Source organism: Lucilia sericata, unplaced genomic scaffold, assembly GCF_015586225.1.
Source record: "Lucilia sericata isolate MDLA Ls3-8-SP2 unplaced genomic scaffold, ASM1558622v1 Contig000498F_arrow, whole genome shotgun sequence".
Taxonomy (NCBI): Eukaryota; Metazoa; Arthropoda; class Insecta; order Diptera; family Calliphoridae; genus Lucilia; species Lucilia sericata.
In genome coordinates, this window is record NW_023994512.1 from 114,438 (window position 1) to 140,504 (window position 26,067).

General features: G+C 35.5%; 1 protein-coding gene across 12 annotated transcripts in view; it reads right to left on the minus strand.

Moving 5' to 3' along the window:
* The window catches only part of LOC119605576 (FERM, ARHGEF and pleckstrin domain-containing protein 2), a 143,440-nt gene that overhangs the window by 5,628 nt on the left and 111,745 nt on the right, over positions 1 to 26,067 (minus strand). For 4 of the 12 annotated variants that reach the window (XM_037958773.1, XM_037958770.1, XM_037958771.1 and 1 more), the window contains one exon: positions 13,573 to 25,221. The exons of 3 other annotated variants lie outside the window; for them this stretch is intronic. In XM_037958773.1, coding sequence (XP_037814701.1) covers positions 13,808 to 25,221 — 11,414 coding nt within the window. In that variant the 3' untranslated portion in view covers positions 13,573 to 13,807. Of the gene's footprint in view, positions 1 to 8,909; positions 9,426 to 13,572; positions 25,222 to 26,067 lie in introns of those variants that run through there. 5 more of the 12 variants (XM_037958779.1, XM_037958777.1, XM_037958778.1 and 2 more) reach the window with 5 other exon arrangements.

Genomic DNA, 26,067 nt, shown 5'->3' on the forward strand with positions numbered 1-26,067 from the left:
ATCTAGTCTATGGACTAGTCTATAAACTAGTCTATAGACTGGTCTATAAACTATCTAGGCACTAGTCTGTAAACTAGTCTATGGACTAGTATATAAACTATCTATGGACTAGTCTATAAACTATCTATGGACTAGTCTGTAAACTAGTCTATGGACTAGTCTATAAACTATTCTATGGTCTAGTCTATAAAATATTCTATGGACTAGTCTATAAACTAGTCTAAGGACTAGTCTGTAAACTAGTATAATGACTAGTCTATAAACTATTCTATGGACTAGTCTATAAACTAGTCTATGGACTAGTCTATAAACTATATATGGACTATAGACTATTCTATGGACTAGTCTATAAACTAGTCTATAAACTAGTCTGTAAACTAGTCTGTAAACTAGTCTATAAACTAGTCTATAAACTAGTCTATAAACTAGTCTGTAAACTAGTCTGTAAACTAGTCTGTAAACTAGTCTATAAACTAGTCTATAAACTAGTCTATAAACTATTCTATGGACTAGTCTATAAACTAGTCTATGGACTAGTCTGTAAACTAGTCTATGGAATATTCTATAAACTATTCTATAGACTAGTCTATAAACTATTCTATGGACTAGTTTATAAACTAGTCTATAAACTAGCCTATGGACTAGTCTATAAATTAGACTATAAACAAGTCTACGGACTAGTCTATGAGCAAGTCTATGGACTAGTCTATAAACTAGTCTATGGACTAGTCAATAAACTAGTGTATAAACTATTCTATGGTCTAGTCTAGTCTGATGTATTGATTAGTATCTATGAAATAGTGTACAGATTAGTCTATTTAATGGTCTATAGACTGGTCTATGGATTAAGCTATTGGCTAAGCTTTATATCAGTTTATTGACTAGTATTAAGATCGTCATCCTGGTCCATATTGAACATTATCAAAGGAAGCAATTTCTACACTTAAAGACACAATTGTGGGGCATGATTTGAATCAGTTACCTACCACCTAGAGCTATTGAAGTACTGAAAACTTTTTGAGAATACATATAAATTATCTAAGCGCTATTTGGGATTAAATATCTTTAATACGACAGATCTCTTCCATATTAAATATAGAGCTATAACTGGTCTATAATTTCAATGAATCAGTTTTGGGGTTAAGTTCCCTTTCTGTTTATGCGATTGTTTTTAGCTACAGTTGAACTTATTTTATAGACATCTTTAATAACCATCCTTGATGTACACACATTACAGTGCTGGCCAATAAAGAAAACACCAATTTAATTTTTTTTAATGATTAATTTTTATTTGTATTTAGATTTCATTTTCAAAGATGTTTCATTTTGTGTTATTTTTATTTTTTTGTTGTTCTTGTAGTTTTTATTAAAGATTAATAAAGGGGGATTTGATTAAATTGTTTTCATGACTGATCGTTTTCTTTTCTTTTTTATAGTTTTATTATTTTCTTTAAATTGTGTAATATTGTTTTTTTATTTTTTGTTAAATGATTTTATTGTTAATAACTATTTGGTTTTTTATACGTTTGTTTTTAGTTTTTTTTTTTTCACGAGTTTTCTTATTTTTATAAAGTTTGAACAGTGTTATTTTTTTTTATTATTTTTTAGATTAAAGAAATATTTGCAAAATATTTTGGCAAACAAGTTTTGCTTGGCACTGTAAACCATAAATAAAAGTTTTATAATTTTGAAAATTTCTAAAATTAATCATCATTGTTTTTGTAATTACTTTTTTTTAATACATACGCTTTAAATTTAATTTTAACATCTAAATTAAATAGTAAAAAAATGGATTGATTTTTTTATATTTTAATATTAAACCATTTTTTAACAATTACTTAAAAATTAAACAATAAATTATTGACATTTTGTTTTTCTTTTGACTTTTTCTTGTTTAGCGTTAATTTATTTTTTGATTTTTTAACACAAATTTAAGCAGATGTAGGATTTTGGTAAAAGAAATTATTAACAGGATTTTATTCAAAAGTAAATTTAATTTTAAAATCCTGTTAATATCTCTATGCTTAACATTTTTTTTTAATTGATCATAAAAAGCTTTAAAATTATTATTAATTTCTTTTTTTTAGTTTTCTTTTTCAATAATAATTCTACTTTAATTACTTTTTTTTGACACTTGGGTTTTTTAACAGGAAAAAGGTACAAGTTCTTTGTTTTACCGTTTTTTTTATATTTTAAAAATTGGTATTTTTTAAATAATTTTTTTAAACTTAATTTGCCACTTGTTCTTTTATTTTTAATTTTTTTCTTCTAACATTTATATAAGTTAAATTTTTAATTATTTTTTTTTATTTTCTCTTTGGGGCTTGTATATAATCTAAAATTTGGCACTAAATCCTAACTAGTTACATTACTCAATATGATCAAGAAATGTTGTTAAAGGGGAACATGAACTCTATGTTTTTATAGGCTCAAAAGATCCTAACATAGTCGTAATAAAAACATGAGTTACGAGCTGTCGACATGACTTTAACTTGCCCTTTTATATAGTAACAGAACTTCCAATTTTAAACAGATTCACAAAGCAAGGTTACATGGGTCGCTATTTAGCTCTTTGTAATATCCTTAAAAGCTGCTCTCCCTAATTGTGTTACCAATTTTGAACCTCCTTCGAAACTATTTATGGACAAACTAAAATATTACTGAACTGGAACTGAACTAGAACTAGAACTAAACTAGAACTGAACTAGAACTGAACTAGAACTGAACTAGAACTGAATTAGAACTGAACTAGAACTGAATAGAACTAGAACTAGAACTGAACTAGAACTGAACTAGAACTGAACTAGAACTGAACTAGAACTGAACTAGAACTGAACTAGAACTGAACTAGAACTGAACTAGAACTGAACTAGAACTGAACTAGAACTGAACTAGAACTGAACTAGAACTGAACTAGAACTGAACTAGAACTGAACTAGAACTGAACTAGAACTAGAACTGAACTAGAACTGAACTAGAACTGAACTAGAACTGAACTAGAACTGAACTAGAACTGAACTAGAACTGAACTAGTACTGAACTAGAACTGAACTAGAACTGAACTAGAACTGAACTAGAACTGAACTAGAACTGAACTAGAACTGAACTAGAACTGAACTAGAACTGAACTAGAACTGAACTAGAACTGAACTAGAACTGAACTAGAACTGAACTAGAACTGAACTAGAACTGAACTAGAACTGAACTAGAACTGAACTGAACTGAACTAGAACTGAACTAGAACTGAACTAGAACTGAACTAGAACTGAACTAGAACTGAACTAGAACTGAACTAGAACTGAACTAGAACTGAACTAGAACTGAACTAGAACTGAACTAGAACTGAACTAGAACTGAACTAGAACTGAACTAGAACTGAACTAGAACTGAACTAGAACTGAAAGAACTGAACTAGAACTGAACTAGAACTGAACTAGAACTGAACTAGAACTGAACTAGAACTGAACTAGAACTGAACTAGAACTGAACTAGAACTGAACTAGAACTGAACTAGAACTGACTAGAACTGAACTAGAACTGAACTAGAACTGAACTAGAACTGAACTAGAACTGAACTATACTGAACTACAACTGAACTAGAACTGAACTAGAACTGAACTAGAACTGAACTAGAACTGAACTAGAACTGAACTAGAACTGAACTAGAACTGAACTAGAACTGAACTAGAACTGAACTAGAACTGAACTAGAACTGAACTAGAACTGAACTTGTACTGAACTACAACTGAACTACAACTAAATTAGAACTGAACTAGAACTGAAACTAGAAACTGAACTAGAACTGAACTAAACTAGAACTGAACTAGAACTAGAACTGAACTAGAACTGAACTAGAACTGAAACTAGAACTGAAACTAGAACTGAACTAGAACTGAACTGAAACTGAACTAGAACTGAACTAGAACTGAACTAGAACTGAACTAGAACTGAACTAGAACTGAACTAGAACTGAACTAGAACGGAACTAGAACTGAACTAGAACTGAACTAGAACTGAACTAGAACGGAACTAGAACTGAACTAGAACTGAAACTAGAACTGAACTAGAACTTGAAACTAGAACTGAACTAGAACTGACCTAGAAACTGAACTAGGAACTGAACTAGAACGCAAACTAGAACTGAAGAACCTGAACCTAGAAACTGCAACTAGAACTGAAACTAGACTGAACTTAGAACTGAACTAGAAAAACTGAACTAGAAATGAACTAGAAACTGAAACTAGAACCTGAACTAGCACTGAACTAGAACTGAACTAGAAACTGAACTAGAAACTGAACTAGAAACTGAAGAATGAACTAGAACTGAACTAGAACTGAACTAGAACTGAACTAGAACTGCAACTAGAACTGAACTAGAACTGAATTAGAACTGAACTAGAACTGAACTAGAACTGAACTAGAACTGAACTAGAACTGAACTAGAACTGAACTAGAACTGAACTAGAACTGAACTAGAACTGAACTAGAACTGAACTAGAACTGAACTAGAACTGAACTAGAACTGAACTAGAACTGAACTAGAACTGAACTAGAACTGAACTAGAACTGAACTAGAACTGAACTAGAACTGAACTAGAACTGAACTAGAACTGAACTAGAACTGAACTAGAACTGAACTAGAACTGAACTAGAACTGAACTAGAACTGAACTAGAACTGAACTAGAACTGAACTAGAACTGAACTAGAACTGAACTAGAACTGAACTAGAACTGAACTAGAACTGAACTAGAACTGAACTAGAACTGAACTAGAACTGAACTAGAACTGAACTAGAACTGAACTAGAACTGAACTAGAACTGAACTAGAACTGAACTAGAACTGAACTAGAACTGAACTAGAACTGAACTGAACTAGAACTGAACTAGAACTGAACTAGAACTGAACTAGAACTGAACTAGAACTGAACTAGAACTGAATTAGAACTGAACTAGAACTGAACTAGAACTGAACTAGAACTGAACTAGAACTGAACTAGAACTGAACTAGAACTGAACTAGAACTTAACTAGAACTTAACTAGAACTGAACTAGAACTGAACTAGAACTGAACTAGAACTGAACTAGAACTGAACTAGAACTGAACTAGAACTGAACTAGAACTGAACTAGAACTGAACTAGAACTGAACTAGAACTAAACCAGAACTGAACTAGAACTGAACTAGAACTGAACTAGAACTGAACTAGAACTGAACTAGAACTGAACTAGAACTGAACTAGTACTGAACTAGAACTGAACTAGAACTGAACTAGAACTGAACTAGAACTGAACTAGAACTGAACTAGAACTGAACTAGACTGAACTAGAACTGAACTAGAACTGAACTAGAACTGAACTAGAACTGAACTAGAACTGAACTAGAACTGAACTAGAACTGAACTAGAACTGAACTAGAACTGAACTAGACTGAACTAGAACTGAACTAGAACTGAACTAGAACTGAACTAGAACTGAACTAGAACTGAACTAGAAGGAACTAGAACCTAGAGCTGAACTAGAGCTGACTAGAAGCTGAATTAGAAACTGATTAAACTGACTACACTGAACTAGAACTGAACTAGAACTGAAACTAGAACTGAACTAGAACTGAACTAGAACTGAACTAGAACTGAACTAGAACTGAACTAGAACTGAACTAGAACTGAACTAGAACTGAACTAGAACTGAACTAGAACTGAACTAGAACTGAACTAGAACTGAACTAGAACTGAACTAGAACTGAACTAGAACAGAACTAAAACTGAACTAGAACTGAACTAGACGTACGGGAAGTTGCACATACTTTAAAACGGGATTTGATGTGCACTTGTACAGGGTTGGTAAGGTTAAGCTTTCTGATGGGAGCCTTAAAATTTATTAAATTGAAAATATTTCCTCTTTAAATTCTCGTTTTAGATCTTTGACCTATTGAGTAATGTTTTTTTTTAATGGAATATATAATTATGTATAATAATACTTGTTTCTTTTCTTTTTTAGTTATTTATAAGAGTTTTTTTATATTTTCAACTCAAACTCTAAATGCAGTTTTTATTTTAAATATTTTTCAAAAATTTCAGTTAATTAAAAAATAAAACTTAAATTATGAAGTAAATATTATAATTTTCATTAAATTATGTAAAATTTATTTTGATTACGAAGAAAAATTTAATTTCACGGTTTTAGGGGTCTAAAATTAATACAATTTAACAAATTTATGTAAATTGTCGTCCATTTTAGACTACTGTAAACACCTCTTCAGGATTAATTTGATTTTTTTTTGGATAATTTTATGTAAAATGATTTTTTAATTTTGATTATGAGGAAAAAAACTTAATTTAATTTGATTATAAAGTGTTATAAATAAGTTTGATTAGGTTTAAAAAGGTCTGTTTATATATTCAAGAAGAAATATCTCTTAGTTTAGGTTATTGTTTGCATAGTACATATTTATGAAGAATTTTTCATTAATGTTATGAACTCCTTTTTTGTTTCGACTGTGAAGCTATTTCATTGATGGAATGAAATTAGTTATTAATTCTATGAAAGTGATGTCGATTTTAAGTTTTGTTTTTGAACTTTCTAAAACCACGTAGCGCTACGTAGGTCCAGAGATCTACAGAAGTAGGTAACGTGGGATTTATGAACAATTTTAAACGATCTTTTGTGTAAATATTTAAAATCCAATTTGACATTTTAAACATTTTGATCCACTTTAGTGTTCTTTTTTGAAAATAATGGACCTATTAATGATAAAAATATACTAATTTATGACCAATTTTTAGTTTTTTGATCATTATATGATCCAAATTGAATTATTATAAACAGACCTTAAATGATTGAAAGATTTACAGTTATTAATCAATAAAATTATAAATATAAACTAAATATTTTGTCCATAGTATGGACTCCATACTTGAACCACAAAAATGTCTTTCTTCAGTAAGGCCGACAACATTTTCAAATGTCTATGCTATGTATTGATCTTTCGATGAAAATACGGAATCGCTAATTTCGATTTATTACTCGTGAATTTTGGTGATATCTTGATTACGTAAAGTGGACCTGTCAATTTCCCTCGAAGATCGTGCTATAATCTCCTGTGAGGTCTCGTCACTAGTTTATGCTTATAAACCAGCAACAGATGGAGGTCAACATTGTTCGTTTTATTTGTAACAATGTTCGAAAAATTGGCCCATAATTGATTGACCTGAACTTACTTCTTCAGTGCCCGAAATCATTTTCGAATGTTTATGTCATGTTTTGATCTTTCGTATAAAATAAGTTTGGTTTTTGTGTGTGTTATTTTTAACGATTTTAAGTTATATCAGATTCGAAAAGATCAGACTTCTTGAGGGATGTTATATCTGGAATAACATCACTCCCAAGATATTTCGATCTAATTTCCGTCGGAAGCTAATGACAAAGAAAGTGTTTACACAAAATGTTTTATACAGAAACCTTAGTACACATTTCCTAAAGGATTCAGCTAAGCTGGAACTAAAGTTATACTAGATCCGTAGAAAAACATCTAGGCCGCCATTGGGACTTTTGTGTGCTCCCTTTATGCAAAATGTTAGTGGAATGACTTTATATAGCGATCCATGAAAGAAATTATCGTTCAATGTTTAGAAACACAGTTTCCTAGACATAGTTCTTTAGAATTTTCTCTTCAGACTTCTTGAGAGATGTTACATCTCGAATAACATTGCTTCCAAGATATTTGGATCTAATTTCGGATGAAAGAGAAAGTGTTTACACAAAATGTTTAATCCATATACTTTTTCTAAAGGATTGACCTGAGCTGGAACTAAAGTTTAAGATATCTTGAAGATCTGAGTTATCTTAAAGTATAGTAAAAGATATCGTTAAATCTTTATTTTAATGTAGACAGATTGAACTTCTAAATGGCATAATAAAATTTATAAATAAAGGTTTGTTCGCGATGTTAACGACTAAAAATCGGATCTTTAAATTTTTACGAAACCAGATAGCTTGAAAACCAGAAGTGATGGAATTGGTGATTGAATTGGAATTCAAAGCAGCCAAGTCCTGGGTATTGACTTTAACTTTAAGCAAATGATGAATAAGTGTTTGATTCACCATATTCAGAGTAAAAAATTCACGGCCATAAGTTCTTGTTTGGAGGTGTCGAGCGCAACAATATTCCATACAACGGGTTCCAGAACACGCCGCGGCGTTCGAAATACTTCTGTCTTAGGGCCAACGACAATTTAAAACGTATTTTAACTGTAAATCTTTCAATTCGTTTAATACTAAACATTTTAACTTAATTTAAAGGTCATTAATATGCCAATTATGAGTTTTCTAATATAATAAATTTAATATAAAATGTTTGATTATTTTTTTAATAAAATACTTTTGATTAAGGATTTACAACTTAATATTAAGGTTTTAAGAGAAAGTATTTTACAACAGTGCGTTCAAACTTTTAGGCAAATAAAAGCCAAAAAGTATTTAAGCAACACTGAGAGAAAAAAAGCTCTACACAATATAAACAAAAATAAATATTTCAAAAATAAACAAAAATATTAAATGTTATTAAATACATATTAAAAATTCCAAAAATTAAGATTCACTCAATGCAAGATTTTGTTGTGAAAACTAAAATTTAAATCGTTTTTAAATTTTAATTTATATATAAATTTATGTTCACGATTTTTTACTTATTCATTAAAAATAAATGAATTTTAATAAAATTTTATTAAGTAATACGCTTTTAAACTTATATTTATTATTACTTTAAGGGTTTACAAATAAATTTTCAAAATATATAATTTTTCTCCGTGTATTTTTTTTTTCATAAAATTTTAAATTATTTTTGCTTTATTTGTCAAGAGTTTTAAAAATGAATTTTTTTATGTTTGCATTCATTTTTCTTTAAAGTTCAATTTTCTTTTTTTATTAGTCTAAATAACTAAATAGTTTTATTTTATTTAAAATGTTTATTAGTAAATTTTCATAAATTTTGTTTAACTTTTCATTATTCGATGAATAAACAGTGCATGTTATAAGTTTTTCCTTAATTTGTTGTTAAATATTTTTTATTGTTTAGAAACAAATTTGTTGTTATTTATTTAAAATAAATAACGCAACCTAATATAATATTATTTTCTTTTATTTAAACCTACACAGACAACTTCTACTTTAAAATTGGTTGTGTAATATACTTTTTTTCTTTGAGTGTATGTTTATTTCTTTTTCTTGGTTTATAGGGTGTTGCAATTAAAATTTGTTTAAAAATTTTATTTTTTTAATAAATTGTGTATATTGTTTTTATTTTGTTTGTTTTTCTTCTTTATCTTTTTTATTATTTTTATTTTTCTTTAGTTTAACAATAAATTTTTTTAATTTAAAAACTCCGTTTTTTCCGTTTAAGTAACGTTTGGAAAAAATAGATTCTGTTACTGGAAATAAATCAGTCTCAATAAATTAAACTTGTAGAAGGGTTTGTTTTGGGATGCAATAATTAGGAATTTTTTTATTTTGTTTCTTAAAGCAGTTATTGGGAAGTTTAGGGAGGAGACTTTTTAAGGGATGTTTAAGTTTGACCTTAAATGTGGGGAGAAAAGTTTTTCAGCTGCTTAGGGAAGTAGTCGCCATTATAAGGTGTTTTACACACTAATGTTCAGTGTATTTGAAGTAATTTGTATCCTGACATCTAAGAAGTTTCTCTATGTGAATTTTATGCACTATCTATTGATTAGATGTTACTATAAGTAATGCATGCAATATCAAGGTCCAACAATGTTGCGAGTCGTGTAGCAACGTAATGTGTAGAGTCCGTGAGAACAGAGCCATGGTTCGGTTGTTTAATATCGAAAGCTCACAATTTAGCGAAAACTCTTGTAGGCCATTTGGACTATTGCAAAAACTTTCAACAACCTGAAATATGTCCAATCTTACTATGGTCAGTAAGTATGCCTTTACTAGAACTGAACTAGAACTGAACTAGAACTGAACTAGAACTGAACTAGAACTGAACTAGAACTGAACTAGAACTGAACTAGAACTGAACTAGAACTGAACTAGAACTGAACTAGAACTGAACTAGAACTGAACTAGAACTGAACTAGAACTGAAACTAGAACTGAACTAGAACTGAACTAGAACTGAACTAGAACTGAACTAGAACTGAACTAGAACTGACTAGAACTGAACTAGACTGAACTAGAACTGAACTAGAACTGAACTAGAACTGAACTAGAACTGAACTAGAACTGAACTAGAACTGAACTAGAACTGAAACTAGAACTGAACTAGAACTGAACTAGAACTGAACTAGAACTGAACTAGAACTGAACTAGAACTGAACTAGAACTGAACTAGAACTGAACTAGAACTGAACTAGAAACTGAACTAGAACTGACTAGAACTGAACTAGAACTGAACTAACTGAACTAGAACTGAACTAGAACTGAACTAGAACTGAACTAGAACTGAACTAGAACTGAACTAGAACTGAACTAGAACTGAACTAGAACTGAACTAGAACTGAACTAGAACTGAACTAGAACTGAACTAGAACTTGAACTAGAACTGAACTAGAACTGACTAACTGAACTAGAACTGAACTAGAACTGAAACTAGAACTGAACTAGAACTGAACTAGAACTGAACTAGAACTGAACTAGAACTGAACTAGAACTGAACTAGAACTGAACTAGAACTGAACTAGAACTGAACTAGAACTGAACTAGAACTGAACTAGAACTGAACTAGAACTGAACTAGAACTGAACTAGAACTGAACTAGAACTGAACTAGAACTGAACTAGAACTGAACTAGAACTGAACTAGAACTGAACTAGAACTGAACTAGAACTGAACTAGAACTGAACTAGAACTGAACTAGAACTGAACTAGAACTAGAACTGAACTAGAACTGAACTAGAACTGAACTAGAACTGAACTAGAACTGAACTAGAACTGAACTAGAACTGAACTAGAACTGAACTAGAACTGAACTAGAACTGAACTAGAACTGAACTAGAACTGAACTAGAACTGAACTAGAACTGAACTAAACTGAACTAGAACTGAACGAAACTGAACTAGAACTGAACTAGAACTGAACTAGAACTGAACTAGAACTGAACTAGAACTGAACTAGAACTGAACTAGAACTGAACTAGAACTGAACTAGAACTGACTGAACTAGAACTGAACTAGAACTGAAACTAGAACTGAACTAGAAACTGAACTAGAACTGAACTAGAACTGAACTAGAACTGAACTAGAACTGAACTAGAACTGAAACTAGAAACTGAACTAGAACTGAACTAGAACTTGAACTAGAACTGAACTAGAACTGAACTAGAACTGAACTAGAACTGAAACTAGAACTGAACTAGAACTGAACTAGAACTGAACTAGGAACTGAACTAGAACTGAACTAGAACTGAACTAGAACTGAACTAGAACTGAACTAGAACTGAACTAGAACTGAACTAGAACTGAACTAGAACTGAACTAGAACCGGAACTGAACTGAACTAGAACTGACTAGAACTGACTAGAACTGAACTAGAACTGAAACTAAAACTGAACTAGAACTGAACTAGAACTGAACTAGAACTGAACTAGAAACTGAACTAGAACTGAACTAGGAACTGAACTAGAACTGAACTAGAACTGAACTAGAACTGAACTAGAACTGAACTAGAACTGAACTAGAACTGAACTAGAACTGAACTAGAACTGAACTAGAACTGAACTAGAACTGAACTAGAACTAGAACTAGAACTGAACTAGAACTGAACTAGAACTGAACTAGACTGACTAAACTGAACTAGAACTGAACTAGAACTGAACTAGAACTGAACTAGAACTGAACTAGAACTGAACTAGAACTGAACTAGAACTGAACTAGAACTGAACTAGAACTGAACTAGAACTGAACTAGAACTGAACTAGAACTGAACTAGAACTGAACTAGAACTGAACTAGAACTGACTAGAACTGAACTAGAACTGAACTAGAACTGAACTAGAACTGAACTAGAACTGAACTAGAACTGAACTAGAACTGAACTAGAACTGAACTAGAACTGAACTAGAACTGAACTAGAACTGAACTAGAACTGAACTAGAACTGAACTAGAACTGAACTAGAACTGAACTAGAACTGAACTAGAACTGAACTAGAACTGAACTAGAACTGAACTAGAACTGAAACTAGAACTGAACTAGAACTGAACTAGAACTGAACTAGAACTGAACTAGAACTGAACTAGAACTGAACTAGAACTGAACTAGAACTGAACTAGAACTGAACTAGAACTGAACTAGAACTGAACTAGAACTGAACTAGAACTGAACTAGAACTGAACTAGAACTGAACTAGAACTGAACTAGAACTGAACTAGAACTGAACTAGAACTGAACTAGAACTGAACTAGAACTGAACTAGAACTGAACTAGAACTGAACTAGAACTGAATTAGAACTGAACTAGAACTGAACTAGAACTAGAACTGAACTAGAACTGAACTAGAACTGAACTAAAACTGAACTAGAACTGAACTAGAACTGAACTAGAACTGAACTAGAACTGAACTAGAACTGAACTAGAACTGAACTATAACTGAACTAGAACTGAACTAGAACTGAACTAGAACTGAACTAGAACTGAACTAGAATTGAACTAGAACTGAACTAGAACTGAACTAGAACTGAACTAGAACTGAACTAGAACTGAACTAGAACTGAACTAGAACTGAACTAGAACTGAACTAGAACTGAACTAGAACTGAACTAGAACTGAACTAGAACTGAACTAGAACTGAACTAGAACTGAACTAGAACTGAACTAGAACTGAACTAGAACTGAACTAGAACTGAACTAGAACTGAACTAGAACTGAACTAGAACTGAACTAGAACTGAACTAGAACTGAACTAGAACTGAACTAGAACTGAACTAGAACTGAACTAGAACTGAACTAGAACTGAACTAGAACTGAACTAGAACTGAACTAGAACTGAACTAGAACTGAACTAGAACTGAACTAGAACTGAACTAGAACTGAACTAGAACTGAACTAGAACTGAACTAGAACTGAACTAGAACTGAACTAGAACTGAACTAGAACTGAACTAGAACTGAACTAGAACTGAACTAGAACTGAACTAGAACTGAACTAGAACTGAACTAGAACTGAACTAGAACTGAACGAGAACTAGAACTGAACAGAACTGAACTAGAACCTGAACTGAACTGACTGACTAGAACTGAACTAAACTGAACTAGAACTGACGAGCACTGACAGAACTGAACTGAACACACTGACTAAATTGACCATAACATAGAACTGAACTGGGACAATTAAACATTCGAATCCTTCGTATTAAACTTCTGATATCGGTTTGAAAATAACTTCGTGTTAAAAATTGGAGCCACCTTAAACCTTCTCTTATTTTCGTTTCTTTATAACTATGTCGCTGAAAACTTCTAAAAAACACAACCTAAATATTTCTTTTGAAAGAATACTACCAACTTTTTTTTCGTATGGTTAATACATCCCAAATGTTTGATTCTACAATAAAAATCTTATTTCGTTCGACATACAATTTTTTATCTTTTCACACCTGCCTAAGGCAAATTGTCTACTATTTTTGGGTTATAGGATGAGTATCGTTATTATTAATTCTAGTCAAAAAAACTGTTGAATCTATGTAAGTATGTATATCGCATCTATGATTAATTTTTGATTAGTAAAACTGTGGTTAACTTTGTGTTTATATACCTAAAAATCTAATATCTTCTCATTAACGAACGAATCTCTTAGATTACTTACTGATCACTTAGATCATCGGAATCATGAAATTTAGGTGGTGGATCTACACGTATATCCAGACCACAAGCAAAACGTTCATATTCTATAGGTTCGGTTTCATAATCGGAAAGAAAGTCGGGATAGGGTAATTCCAAGTCACCAGCAGTTGCCTGGTTAACCTGTTGACTACTAGTACAACCTGTTGTTCCTCCACTAGCTATTACTGATCTAGATCCACTACTACCCATGGCACCACCTCCGCCATTACGTTTAATGGTGCCAGTGGTATGATAAAAACTACTACTATCTTCACTACTATTGGCCATGTCATCGGAGAGACCAGCTTTCGATTCTACTTCACTCTCTTCGGGATTACAATAGGATCTACCGTGATATTGTGCTGATGATTGATGTGTGCCAATAATGGAGTCTTCACGTTTTAATTGGCGTTTTTTGGTGCGTGCCGGTTTAATGGGTTGCCCCGTCGACGGAGGCATAGGATGGTTTGCCGGTTGTGGTTTACTTACAGGCATTGTGCGCATTTGCTGCTGTTGCATGGATTGATACATGGGATTGGTTATGTGACCCAAACGATCGTAGCGTGGAAAGCCCATTTCATCTACATTATCAGTCATGTCTAAACTTTCAAATGCTGAAGATGTAGATGAAAAGGCCACACCCGAATAGTGAGGATAATCGTCGTATTCGTCGGTTTCCTGTTCGTGGTCCTCCAATTCCTCATCGAATTCGTAGTATTCATGTCGGTAGGAAGGGTCAGAACCTCCAGAATCCATTTCTGGCATATAACCTTCCGAACATTCTGAACTTTCCTGCTCCACCAAAGTACGATCGGAGGAACGTATACGTTTGGCGGTAATTTGACGTTTCTTGCGATAACCTCTGGTACGTAGTTTGGGATCTTGGGCACGTACATCGATGGAGCTGTCGGTGTCATTGCCACTGGGTGGACTCTTGACCATAGGTGTACGTGTTATCGAACTCTTACGTGGTGGTTTCTGTATCAATTGATTGGGTGGTGATTCGGAGCTTAAGCTACTCGAGTAGTAGGGTGAACATTTAATTAATTTTTCGGCTCTAGTTGGCAGCATTGGTGACGAATTTTCGGTACTCGTTGTATTTTCACTGTTAACAGTGGTAGTCGTTGTTGTGGCTGAGGAGGCACCACTTGTGCCTCCACCCACCGAAGACGATTCCTCGTCTATGCGGGTTGGCATTGATTCCAAAGATGATTGTTGTGATTGTGACAACATGTGTTCATGGAATGAATTCGATTGTCTTAGCTTGTTCGTTTTATATTCACGTATTTGCGACTTAGACAAGGTTTTGTCATCATAACTATGATGTTTTGCTAAAGGTTTTTCTCCAGGAGGACCTACTGTTTGAGGTAAATCACTAGGAGATGTTATGGGTGGTACTGCAGGGATAGGTGGGGGTTGTTTGGGTTTTACTTCAGGCTGTGGGGGATGTTGCTCCTCCTCGGCAGCTTTGGCCGCAGCTGCTTCAGCTACACCGGGAGTTTTCATGTGTTTGAGTAAGGCTTGCATGAGGGGTTGGGTTACTTGCATTTTGGGTTTGATAGGGGGTTGGGGAGCTTTGGGTTTTGTGGGAGGTTGAGGGGCTTTACCTTTTGGGGGTTTGGTTACGCTTTGTGTAGAAGTCTGTGGCTGAGATTGATGTAATGGTACAAATTCTTGACTTTGATAGCGTTCCGTTAGTTTTTCACTAGGAGCATACAGACGTTCCACAAATGATTCACTTTCAGAACAGATCTCTTGACTTTGATATAGCTTAGACATCATTTCTAGAGATCTACGCTTGCGTGCTGCATTCGTTTCGGTCATGTCATCTTTACCCGTTATTCTTACCGGCATTCCTGGTCTGACCTGTTCACTAGTCTTAGGTGGTGATGTCCTTTGTACCAAATCTTCTACGCTGGTTCTTTGGTTACCATTACTGCCGCTTCTACGATGAACTTGTGGCAAAGATCCACGCTTTTCTTCTGATGGAGATTTTTTACTACCTACTTTATGTTGTTTTAAAGGTTGATAATCTATAAAACTACCTCTACGATTACCTCTTTGATCAGCACCTTGTTGAGTTTCTCCTGGGGCAGCACCCACTAAAGTACGACTGCTAGATGTAGACCACTCGGTAATGGTGTGAGCCATTTCGGTTAGGGTCAATGTGGTGTCATCACTTTTGGTGGCCGAAGTTGTCTCCGACATTTTATCAGTTTCAGAATTTGATAAAATATCATAACGTAAACCATCCGAAGAACCATTATCTCCTGAAAATTTATTCGAAAAACTATTACTTTGTTCATTGAGACTCTCAGCTGATTTGTTAATAGAACTCATGCTTGACTTGGTATGATTTGATTTTTCCGATTTAGCACAAGAATGCGTGGATACTGCTGATAAGCTGTCTGATCCTGAAAGATTGGCATATTGCCTGACCGTATTCGTTCCAGTAGACCATTCCGATATACTTAGACCAATAGAAGTATCCTCAGAATGAGAGCTGTGAGTGCATTTCTTTTGCTGCAGACCCATGCGTACTGTGCCATCTAAATCGGTACCAATCGAACTGGTTTCTTCTTCGGAATGGCTAGAATGACTACATTTTTTACAGCTTCCAGTACTGAGGCGTGGTTCATAGTTTCGCCTAACAGTAGTTTGATCTTCCATATAAGTACCGCCTGAAGCTGAAAGTATATCATCTATAGATGTGTCAGAATTATTAGAACCTCGTGAAAGTTTTCTTATATATTCGTTGGTTCTAGTTTCATCTGGCGATAGTTGCACTCTTATAGTTCCCGGCATAAAGACATCATCACTTGAGAATAGTTCATCCTCTGAGATGGGACTTCTTGGGGCTGGCGATCGTGTAGGTTGTGACATTATTACCGATTCGGGACTTGAGTCTTTGCGTAAAGGACTAATCTGTTGAGACTTGGGTGAAGAAGAACAGGTAACATTGAACGAATTGGATAAACAAGAAGCAGCGCTTAGAGTGGAACTTAAACAAGTGGGTGTATCATGTTGTAAATCATCACTGCCAAAATCTTTATCCTCGAATGCTGAAGACATTAAGTAAGCAGTATCTTCATAAGGTAATACCTTGGCCACATCGGGTGGTGTAATGGGAAAATCTTCACTAGATAATTTATCATCATCCTCATCTGTCCTATCGGTAGTTGTAAAGGAATCAATCATAATTTGATCAGCGTTTTGAGCCTCAGATGCATAAAATGTTTCAATGTCTTCTACCACCACAGGAGTTTCCATCGCACTGGAGGGTGGTGAAGGCCAATCTTGTGAGTCCTGCGACTGGAATGACATGCTGGCCTTCCAACAGAAAGTCTTAGGCACTGGTTTATCTAAATCCGGCATTTGATACATAGAATCTTCTGGTTTTACAGGCACATGATCAAATGGTATTTCGGGTAAAGGCCAGTCTTCGGAATCCTGACTACCAGCATTGGATAAACACATTAAAGTGTGACGATCTTCACCTTCTCCATCCACCTGAGTTACGGAGAATCTACCAGTTATCACGGTGGGCGATTTGGGTTCGTTAAAACTGCCAATACTAGACAAACGATCTCCCGTAGCGGAGTCACAGGGTATTTCTGGCATCTCAGCAGAAGTCCTACGATCTGCATCCGATATATAAGCTAGATTTGTATTACTTCTGGAATCTGAACTTAAACTGGGTTGATGATCCGTCGACGCAACCGATTCATCACGCATACTAACCGAATGTGTTGAGGCCTTGCTGACATCATCTTCCATACTGGACTTTTCCGAAGCCGTACTACGTTCTGAGATCCTAGAGAGTGTTCTACCCAAAGTAAAGCCAGAACTATAACCAATAATATCTGTTGGATTGACACCTATACCATTTAAGGTACTCGTCATTGCTGGATAACCAAAAGTGGTAGGAAAATCGTTAAGTTCATCTTGGAAACTGGTATCACTTTCTTTTTGATCATCCGGTGACACTTCCTTAAACTCACTATCCGAAGAATCACGCAGTGGATTATTGGCATCATAACGTTCATAGCCATCGGTTTCAACATGATGCCAAGGATCATCGGTACTAGAGCTATTGCTGCTCTCAATGGTAAATGGTTTCCAGGTGGATTGTTGTTCTTTCATTTGCAGTTCGCCTCTTCGATGAGCCGCTCCCATAGATCCAGAGCTACTTTCAGTTTCAAAGGAACCTCGGGATTCTACACTTAAGGACCCCTTTGAATCAAAGCTAGATTTGGATTCTTGGGAACTACTACCAGATTTGGCGGTCTTTTCTCCCTCAGCCTTGGCCACTGCCAGCTTGCGAACAGGTTTTTCTATTTTGGGTGGTTTCTTCGAACTACCAGAACTAGATTCCGTATCCTCTGGTCTTTGTAGGATTTTAGCAATTTTCTCTTCAATGGGATCCAAATAAGATTCCGTACTGGTACCCAAGTCAATAGGGCTTTGCTTTTCCAATGTTGGCGTTGAGGGTTTGCGTATAATAATTTTATTTTCTGCCACTGTTTCATTGGTAGGCGTAGCATCTCTTGACGATGAGGGACTAGTGGGCGATTGTACTTTACTGTCAGAGGTTACGGCTTGGGAACCCACTTCTAATTTAAGCATTTTTTGTTTTAGTTCCAAACATTTTTTAGCTTCTAAATCGCCAAAATCTTGTGAAATACCTAAAGGTCGTGCTATGGAACAGCTGACGCTGGATTCCTCCTCAACTGAACTTTTTTCTTTACCACCACTCACAGACAAACTCCAATCACCTTTTTCCCCTCTAGCAGGACTTACATCTTTTTCGCCACTAGTCCAGGAATCAGAACTTTTGGATTTGTCACTTTGTTTTTCTAATTTGCGTTTATGTTCGGTTTTTTCTTCTTGTTTTTCAAAGGTTTCTATTACCGATTTTTCCACCATGGGACTGGTATTGGGTGGGGTCACCAATATATTCAAATCAGATGTAGGTGTTGCACAATTGGAATATTCTAGGGGTATAGCATCTTCTAAAGTGGCTTGTGTTTCTAAAACATTGCGATCTGGTTCTAAGGTGCGTGGTTCATTTTCCGATGTATCTGATCCCACAAATTCATCACATTCCACGGTCATCCAAGAACCAGTTTCATCACTGCGACTACGATCTAAACTCAAACGATTGGTATCTAAACGTGATACCTTAAGATGTCTTGAACTGTCATCTTCTTCTATGGAGGCTTCTTCACATTCTATGGTCGGCACTCTGTGCGGATAACCACCTTCTACTGGTGGCACTGGAGATTTACTAGCTGGCGAATGTGAATCATCTACCGAGACAAACGAATCTAAACTATCTGCAGTCGAGGGTTTACGACTGTAAGCACCATCACTATCTCTCGTATCCTCAGAGGGTAATGATCGTTTAAGTATTTCCAGAGATCTTCTTTCGGATATAACCGCCTGCATATCTATATCTTCTTGGACATTATATTGATGAGCAAACATACGTCTATCGCCAATGGCGCTACGTATAGCAGGTTTCTCTTCTGGTTTTTTGGTTTCCGTTTGTGTCTGTTTTTTATCGTCCAAACTGCGCGCCTTAACATCTGTGCCCAAGTAGTGATGTTCCGTTTGAGTTTTTTCCAAACTACTCGACTTACCATCGATTTTCTTGTGATGTATAACAGGACCTTCTATTTTTTGTTTTATTTCCTGGCTCTTGGCTATTTTCTTGGGTGACTTAATGACCATGTCATCGGGTACATCGGATTTTTCTGAATCCTCAAATGATTTATTACGATCCTCAAAGCTACGACTAGCTTTCTCCAGTTTATCAGGGCTGCGTCCCTCATCAAAGCTACGACTGAATTTTACCAGGGAATTATCAAGCTTGCGGGGAGCTTTAGCTATCAAAACATGATCTTCGGCTTTGCTTTTGAATTCAGTTTCTATAATTATTTTGTCGCCTTCAGTTTTAACGAGAATTTTGTCTTCCGGTGCAGGGAACGGTGGTAAGGTGTCCTTGACTGGGCTTAACATGGTAATGGTTTGTTTCATGGCCGATTCATACAACTTCTGTTGTCTCTCCTTACGCTTGGCAATATCAGCCTCTGTCTCCTCTTGGCTCTTACTCTTATCCTTGCTCAAACGTCTTGTTTCTATAGAACGCGGCCTTTCTTTGGGGCTAGTTTTCTTAGCCTTTCCACCGTCTTTCTTAATATCGTCAGCACTTGTTCTACGTGATTCTGGACGAGATCTTGAGATACCAGTTTTTATTTTAATACCACCTTCTCCCAATGCCAACTTTAGTTTTCCTTTGCCAGTACTCTCAATACTACTGGCTCTGGACACTCCAGGAGAAGTTTTACGGGAACTATTAGCCGAACTATAAGGAGACCAATCGGTAAATCTGTATTTGGGTATATTCAAAATTAAATGATCACCACTCTTTAGTTTCATTTTCGATTTCTTTTTATCTTTGATTTTAACACCCTGTAAAGCAATTTTCTCTATAAATTTCAAATTATTCAGTAACTCTATTTCCTCATCATCTATGGTTATAGTATTGAGTATAGAATCATTGCCTATAGAAGCGTAAGTAGTCTGAGTTGGTATAGAACCAGCACAGGAGTGAACACTGTCGGCTGTATCATCATCTTGTTGAGGTTTAACACGTTCCAAGGATTTTTCCTCTAAAATTTCGGCTTCTTCTTCAAAGCCTACAGTATCATCTTTGGAAGAGAAAGCATTCATGGGTGGTAGTCTGTGAAGTGAAATGACTGGAGTATCTAAACTCTTTGTGCGTCTTTCTGTCGTGGGCGACTCCAGTGTAGCCTTTTGTCTTTGCAGTGATACCGAACCTTCGGATAGATTTAAACGTGCATGAGCGAATAAAATCGGTGCATGACCCTTTGTCCTCATTACCATAGAAGAATCTATAATTTCTTCTATCAATTTAACTTTAGATTTAGGAAATTCTGTTCTTGGCGAGGTTTTCTTTTTCAGTGTATAGTCAATATCGGATTCGGTTATTTTTTCCTCATGACAAGTTTCGTATATATCATCATTGCTGCGGAAAAATTCGTTATGTTCTAAAATTGGTGACGGTATATTTTCGTTGCGTTGATAATCATTGGTGCACTCATCCATGCGATTACGTATTGGCATGTGAGGTTCATCCTCCGAGGAGGGTATTGAAATAGAACGTTCGGAAATTCTTCTTAGCTCTGTGGCATTGGCATATTGTGGATCTAGCTTTTGAGTATGATAACGACTCTCCAATTCAGCCAAACGTCGACACTGTGGTGGTGAGCCCTCGATTTCGGTAGAGCTCATAGTTTGTCCTCTACCCCAGGCAGCAGATATCAAACGACTCTGTTCTATTCTCAAAATGGGTTCTATTTCTTTGCGCGATTGTGGTGGTGAAAATTCCAAACGATCTGGTATAGCCTCGGCCGAGCCAAATACATCATCTGAATCTAGACTTTCATCATCGGAGGAAAATGAAGTTATGCGTGTTTTACCCTTTTTGGGTTTGCCCGATACCTTTGTTTTTGGTATAACTCTGGCCTTCAATGACTTACGGGCATTGGCCTGTAATTCTTGTCTTAAACTTTGTATAAGTTCCATTTGTTTTTGTTCTAATTTATTTTTCTGTTGCTGCAAACTTTCTGTACGTGAACTGGTGGCTGAATCTGATTCAATTTGACTGAGTTTTTTATTAAGTTTCTCCAGTAAGGAAGGTTCAATTTGTTTGGTTATATCGCGTTTAGTGGGTGAGGATAGTTGTATAATGGGTATGGTTTTGTCCACTTCCAGTGTAATAGGATCCACCTTAGAAAGATCGATATTTTGGGTGAATAAAAATTCTTTGGTTTCTGCCGGTAAAAGACTGTCTAGGATGTCGGGTAAAAAGTCGGCTTCTTGAGCTTGTAATCCCTTATTGGCATCCACTTTGGGAGATTTCGGCGATTTAGGGGATTTGGGAGACTTGGGTGATTTTGGTGATTTAGGAGATTTGGGTTTAGTGTGCTTCTTCTCACTCGGTGAGGGAGCAGTGCCATTCATAACATGTCGCTTGTGTAACACATACGGTATGTCTTCTTTTAGTACCTTAGTAAAACGTCTTTCGTATTCGCGGAAGAATGATTTGGGCATTTCGAAACCCATTTTGGGTATATCTTGTGTTTTGACTGGAGAATCATAACATTTGGGCATTTCGAAATTACCATGGGCCTTACACAAGGGAGGAGCACTTGGTATTTGTTTGTAAATATAGTCCTCATCACTAGAATCGGCTGGTGTCAAATCAATAGATTTCTGATGCATTAAGACATGACGTCTCGAATTACTACCCAATCGATTGCGATTTGCCAGTGAATTGGGATCACTTTTGGTCCGTTCAACGGTGGCATGGCTGTAATTCAAAGGCACCATAATGGGATTATACTCCTCAAAATGTGTCTTTGCAATTAGTTCCTCTTTGCGTGTAATGATTTGATTTTTAGCTCTGGCCTGTTGTTTCTCGAACTCGGACACCAGTTCGGGTGTTAACGGATACTCGGGACTTTGTTTAGTTCTCTCTTCTTTACCGGGCGACTCCCATTGTTTACCATAATTTTGTAAACATTCTATACGATCACGATCAAAACTAAATATATTCTCACTGTCCGACCTACGTCTAAAAGAGGATATCTTACAAGACTGCGAATCAGATTTCTTAAAGGGTGCCGTTTGATCAATGGAATCATTAGTTTGTATTTCTTTTTCTTCCTTCTTCTTAGGGGTATTTGCCGAATCTGGTGATCTAGAGCTAAAAGATTTGGAATTTCTTTCGATTTCTACATTTTGCAAACTGATGGAATGAACCTTCGATGTTTTGGCTGATTTATTGCTTGGAAACGTGGAATAAACATCACGGCTGTCATAAAATGAGCTATTAGCCGAAGAGCCATGTGTATCGGAAAGCAGACAGTCATGTGACTTAACCTTAGGTCTGCCACATAAACTTTCTGTTTCCACTGCCTCGACCGCATCATAATAGTCACTTTTTGACTCCTGACTAGATTGCAAAAACTTTTCATATTTCTCTTTCTTACTCAGATGTCTATACTTCTTACCTGTCGTAGTGGGCATTTCATAGTTTTTACCCAAATAATCTCCTACCAATGACTCCTTGGAGTCTTGACTCGAAGCCACTGAAGTTTTACTTTTCGTAGTTTCCCTAGACTTTTTGCTATCGGTATGATAAAGACTATCACGTGATTTTTTGCTAGAATCTGAACTTCTGGAAATCTTAGTTTCATATATCTCAGACCTACTCTCATTACTCGAGGTGCGTGATAGAGTACCTATGATTTTCTTATAAAAATGACCATCCGATTTAACACTTAACTTTTCGCGAGGCAAATATCTAGGATCTTCCGAATCCCAAATTTCATTCATTAACTCTGCTGCCGATTTACATTTCACATCCATGGCGGATCTATACTTATGCTGTTCAATGTCTGATTCATCGTCTGTGGGTATGTAGTTACCCGAATCTAAGGAACAAGAACGCATATGATCTTCGGAGCGTCGACGACCACTAAAGAAATCAATATCATATTTCTCCAATAGCTCATAGCTATCTTGTGATATATCATCTTGAGAACCACAGTAGTCAACATGATGACCATAGCCCCGTCTATGATGAGCCTGATGTTCTTGGGTATTGTATGTACTACCCGGATAACTCGAGGAGTAGACCTTTGAATGCGTCAAAGGTGAAACATCTTGGGTGGCATCAATTGAATGATTTTTGGTAAAATATAAAGAGTGGCGAGAGTCATCATAACGGGTAACTGGAGAATCGATGCGATTAAATGAGAAGAAATCTTTATCAAAAGCTGTCATTGGTTTGGATTTTTCACGATCGTAATGTGAAAAATCATATAGGTCTTTGCAAGAAGAGCTTTTCAACCAAGATTCCTTCTCGACTTGGTCGTATATATTCTCCTCTCCTTCTTCATCGTCATCGTCGTCGTCATCAACTTCAACATCTATTTCGTCTTCTACGTCGTCATCGCCTTCGTCTTCCTGTTCGGTACCGTTCTTGTTATACGAAGCAGTGGAGTAAAGATTAGAAGAAGACATTTGATATTCTAACTTTTCGGAAGAAGTCTTAAAACGATCTAGCGGCGAACCGGAAGAACTACGATCATCTACTAATACCTGCGATTTGGGTATATCTTGGGCGTGATACAACCTATAGCCTGTGATTTGTTGTCCAATATTCGAGGTTTTGGGTAAGTGACCTATAGAATGATGGGTCAAATAGTGACTGTCATACGAGTCAACGGAATCTACTCCCGATAATTCGGAGTTTCTAGGCAAAGAATGAGTATGTCGTGGCATATTAGCGCCAGACGCAGAACTTTGTGAGTCCACAGAGGGTGTTAGATAGTTGTCAGAGAAGGCCAATTTTACCCGATCTGCCTTTGTAGTTGTGGCATACTTTTTAGTATTAAAGCCAGTGCCAAAGTAAGAGGAAGAAGAGTCCGAGGGATGATTTAAATCGTTATGATATTGATAATTTAAACTGGAAAATGTTTGCGGTTCCTGAGGTTCCGCCAAAGTAGTACAACTCAAAGGCATGCGTATATCGGCGGCCATACCCAACTGTTTCGAACGTGTATACTGTAAAATGGACTCATCGATGAACTCATCAGAGAAGTGTTTCTCACGGGTCTTGGATTTTGTTTTACGATTAACGGTAGCATAGATGTCATTGCGATCGTTGAGATTAAGAGTCTCACTGTTGTTGATTTTATTCTCCATTTTGGCGGTATTGAAGTCAGGATACTTATAATGACCGATATCGTTGATGTCGGTGTAGATAATGTTGTCTGTTTCGGTTTCTGTAGAGGTTGCATTGTTATTTAACATGTTGTGTTTAGACATCGAATAATTGGTATTGCTATAATGAAGGGGGGTGACAGCTTGAGATGGGGACTCCGGTAACCGATGCGGCGGAGGAGGGACAATTATTGTTGCCACCGCCGATTGCATACTCTCCCGATTGGTGGTAGATTGTGTCAAGTCCGAATCCACTTCCTCCTCGGGCAAATCCGATTCCACCAATTCCGCCTGCATTTGAGCCTGGACCTGTAAGGGTTCTTCCATCTCCTCCTCCACTTCCTCCTCCTCCCCCTCCTCCTGTTCCAATTCCATAGAGCTGCTGAGATCCGCTGAGAGAGCCACCGTATTGGTGGTGGCCTGCATAGTGCGCAGACTGTAATGATTGCTGCTGTTGTTGTTGTTGATGGTGTTGACATTGTTGAGTTGCGGCGACACAGGGACATACGCCTGCGAGGCCACTGAGACTCGACGAGGGGTGTTGCTGCTGTATAAGTGGGACAAGTGGCTCAGAGCTAATGTTGTTTTTTCCAGCAAGACATGTTTATTTGTTTTTTTTTTTTTAATAATAAAAAAATAAAATCATATAAAACAGTTAAATTAATATATTTAACATTTTTGGTTTGGGGCAGTTGCTCATGCTTTTTATATCGTTTTTTAGTAATACAAACCATAAATATTGAACTTATAAAATGAAATTTTCTAAAACACTTGTAACTCAAGATAAGGTGGCATGCTTAATTATTTAATTATAAAAATATATTTTTTTAACACTTTAAGAACTCAAAATTCACTAGAGGTTTTCAACAACACAAAAAAAAAACAAACACTTTAAACGTAAAACTTTAAAAAACCGATAAAGTTTTGCATAAAATTTAAATATTTTTTTTTAATATTTTTTAAAAAATATTAAACTTAAGAAAATTATACACAACGCTAGTAAATAAACGAAGAAACTGCAAATTATATTGAAATAAATTTTTGGGATAAAATAAAATTTTTTAAGAATGAAAAATATTTAGGAACAATTTTTGAATTTGTTCCTAACTAACTACTTTTAGAACGAGTGAAAATAGTAGTACTTTGGTTTTTGAACGGAAAATTTGGAATTTGTGATGGCGCCATTACTTCTGAGACCGGTTCTGTGGAACATTATTTTTAATTTTTTCGATTTAACATATTTTCGGATACTTCTCAACTATACTATAGACTGGACTATAGACTCGACTGTAGACTGGACTATAGACTGGACTATAGACTGGACTATAGACTGGACTATAGACTGGACTATAGACTGGACTATAGACTGGACTATAGACTGGACTATAGACTAGACTATAGACTGGACTATATACTAGACT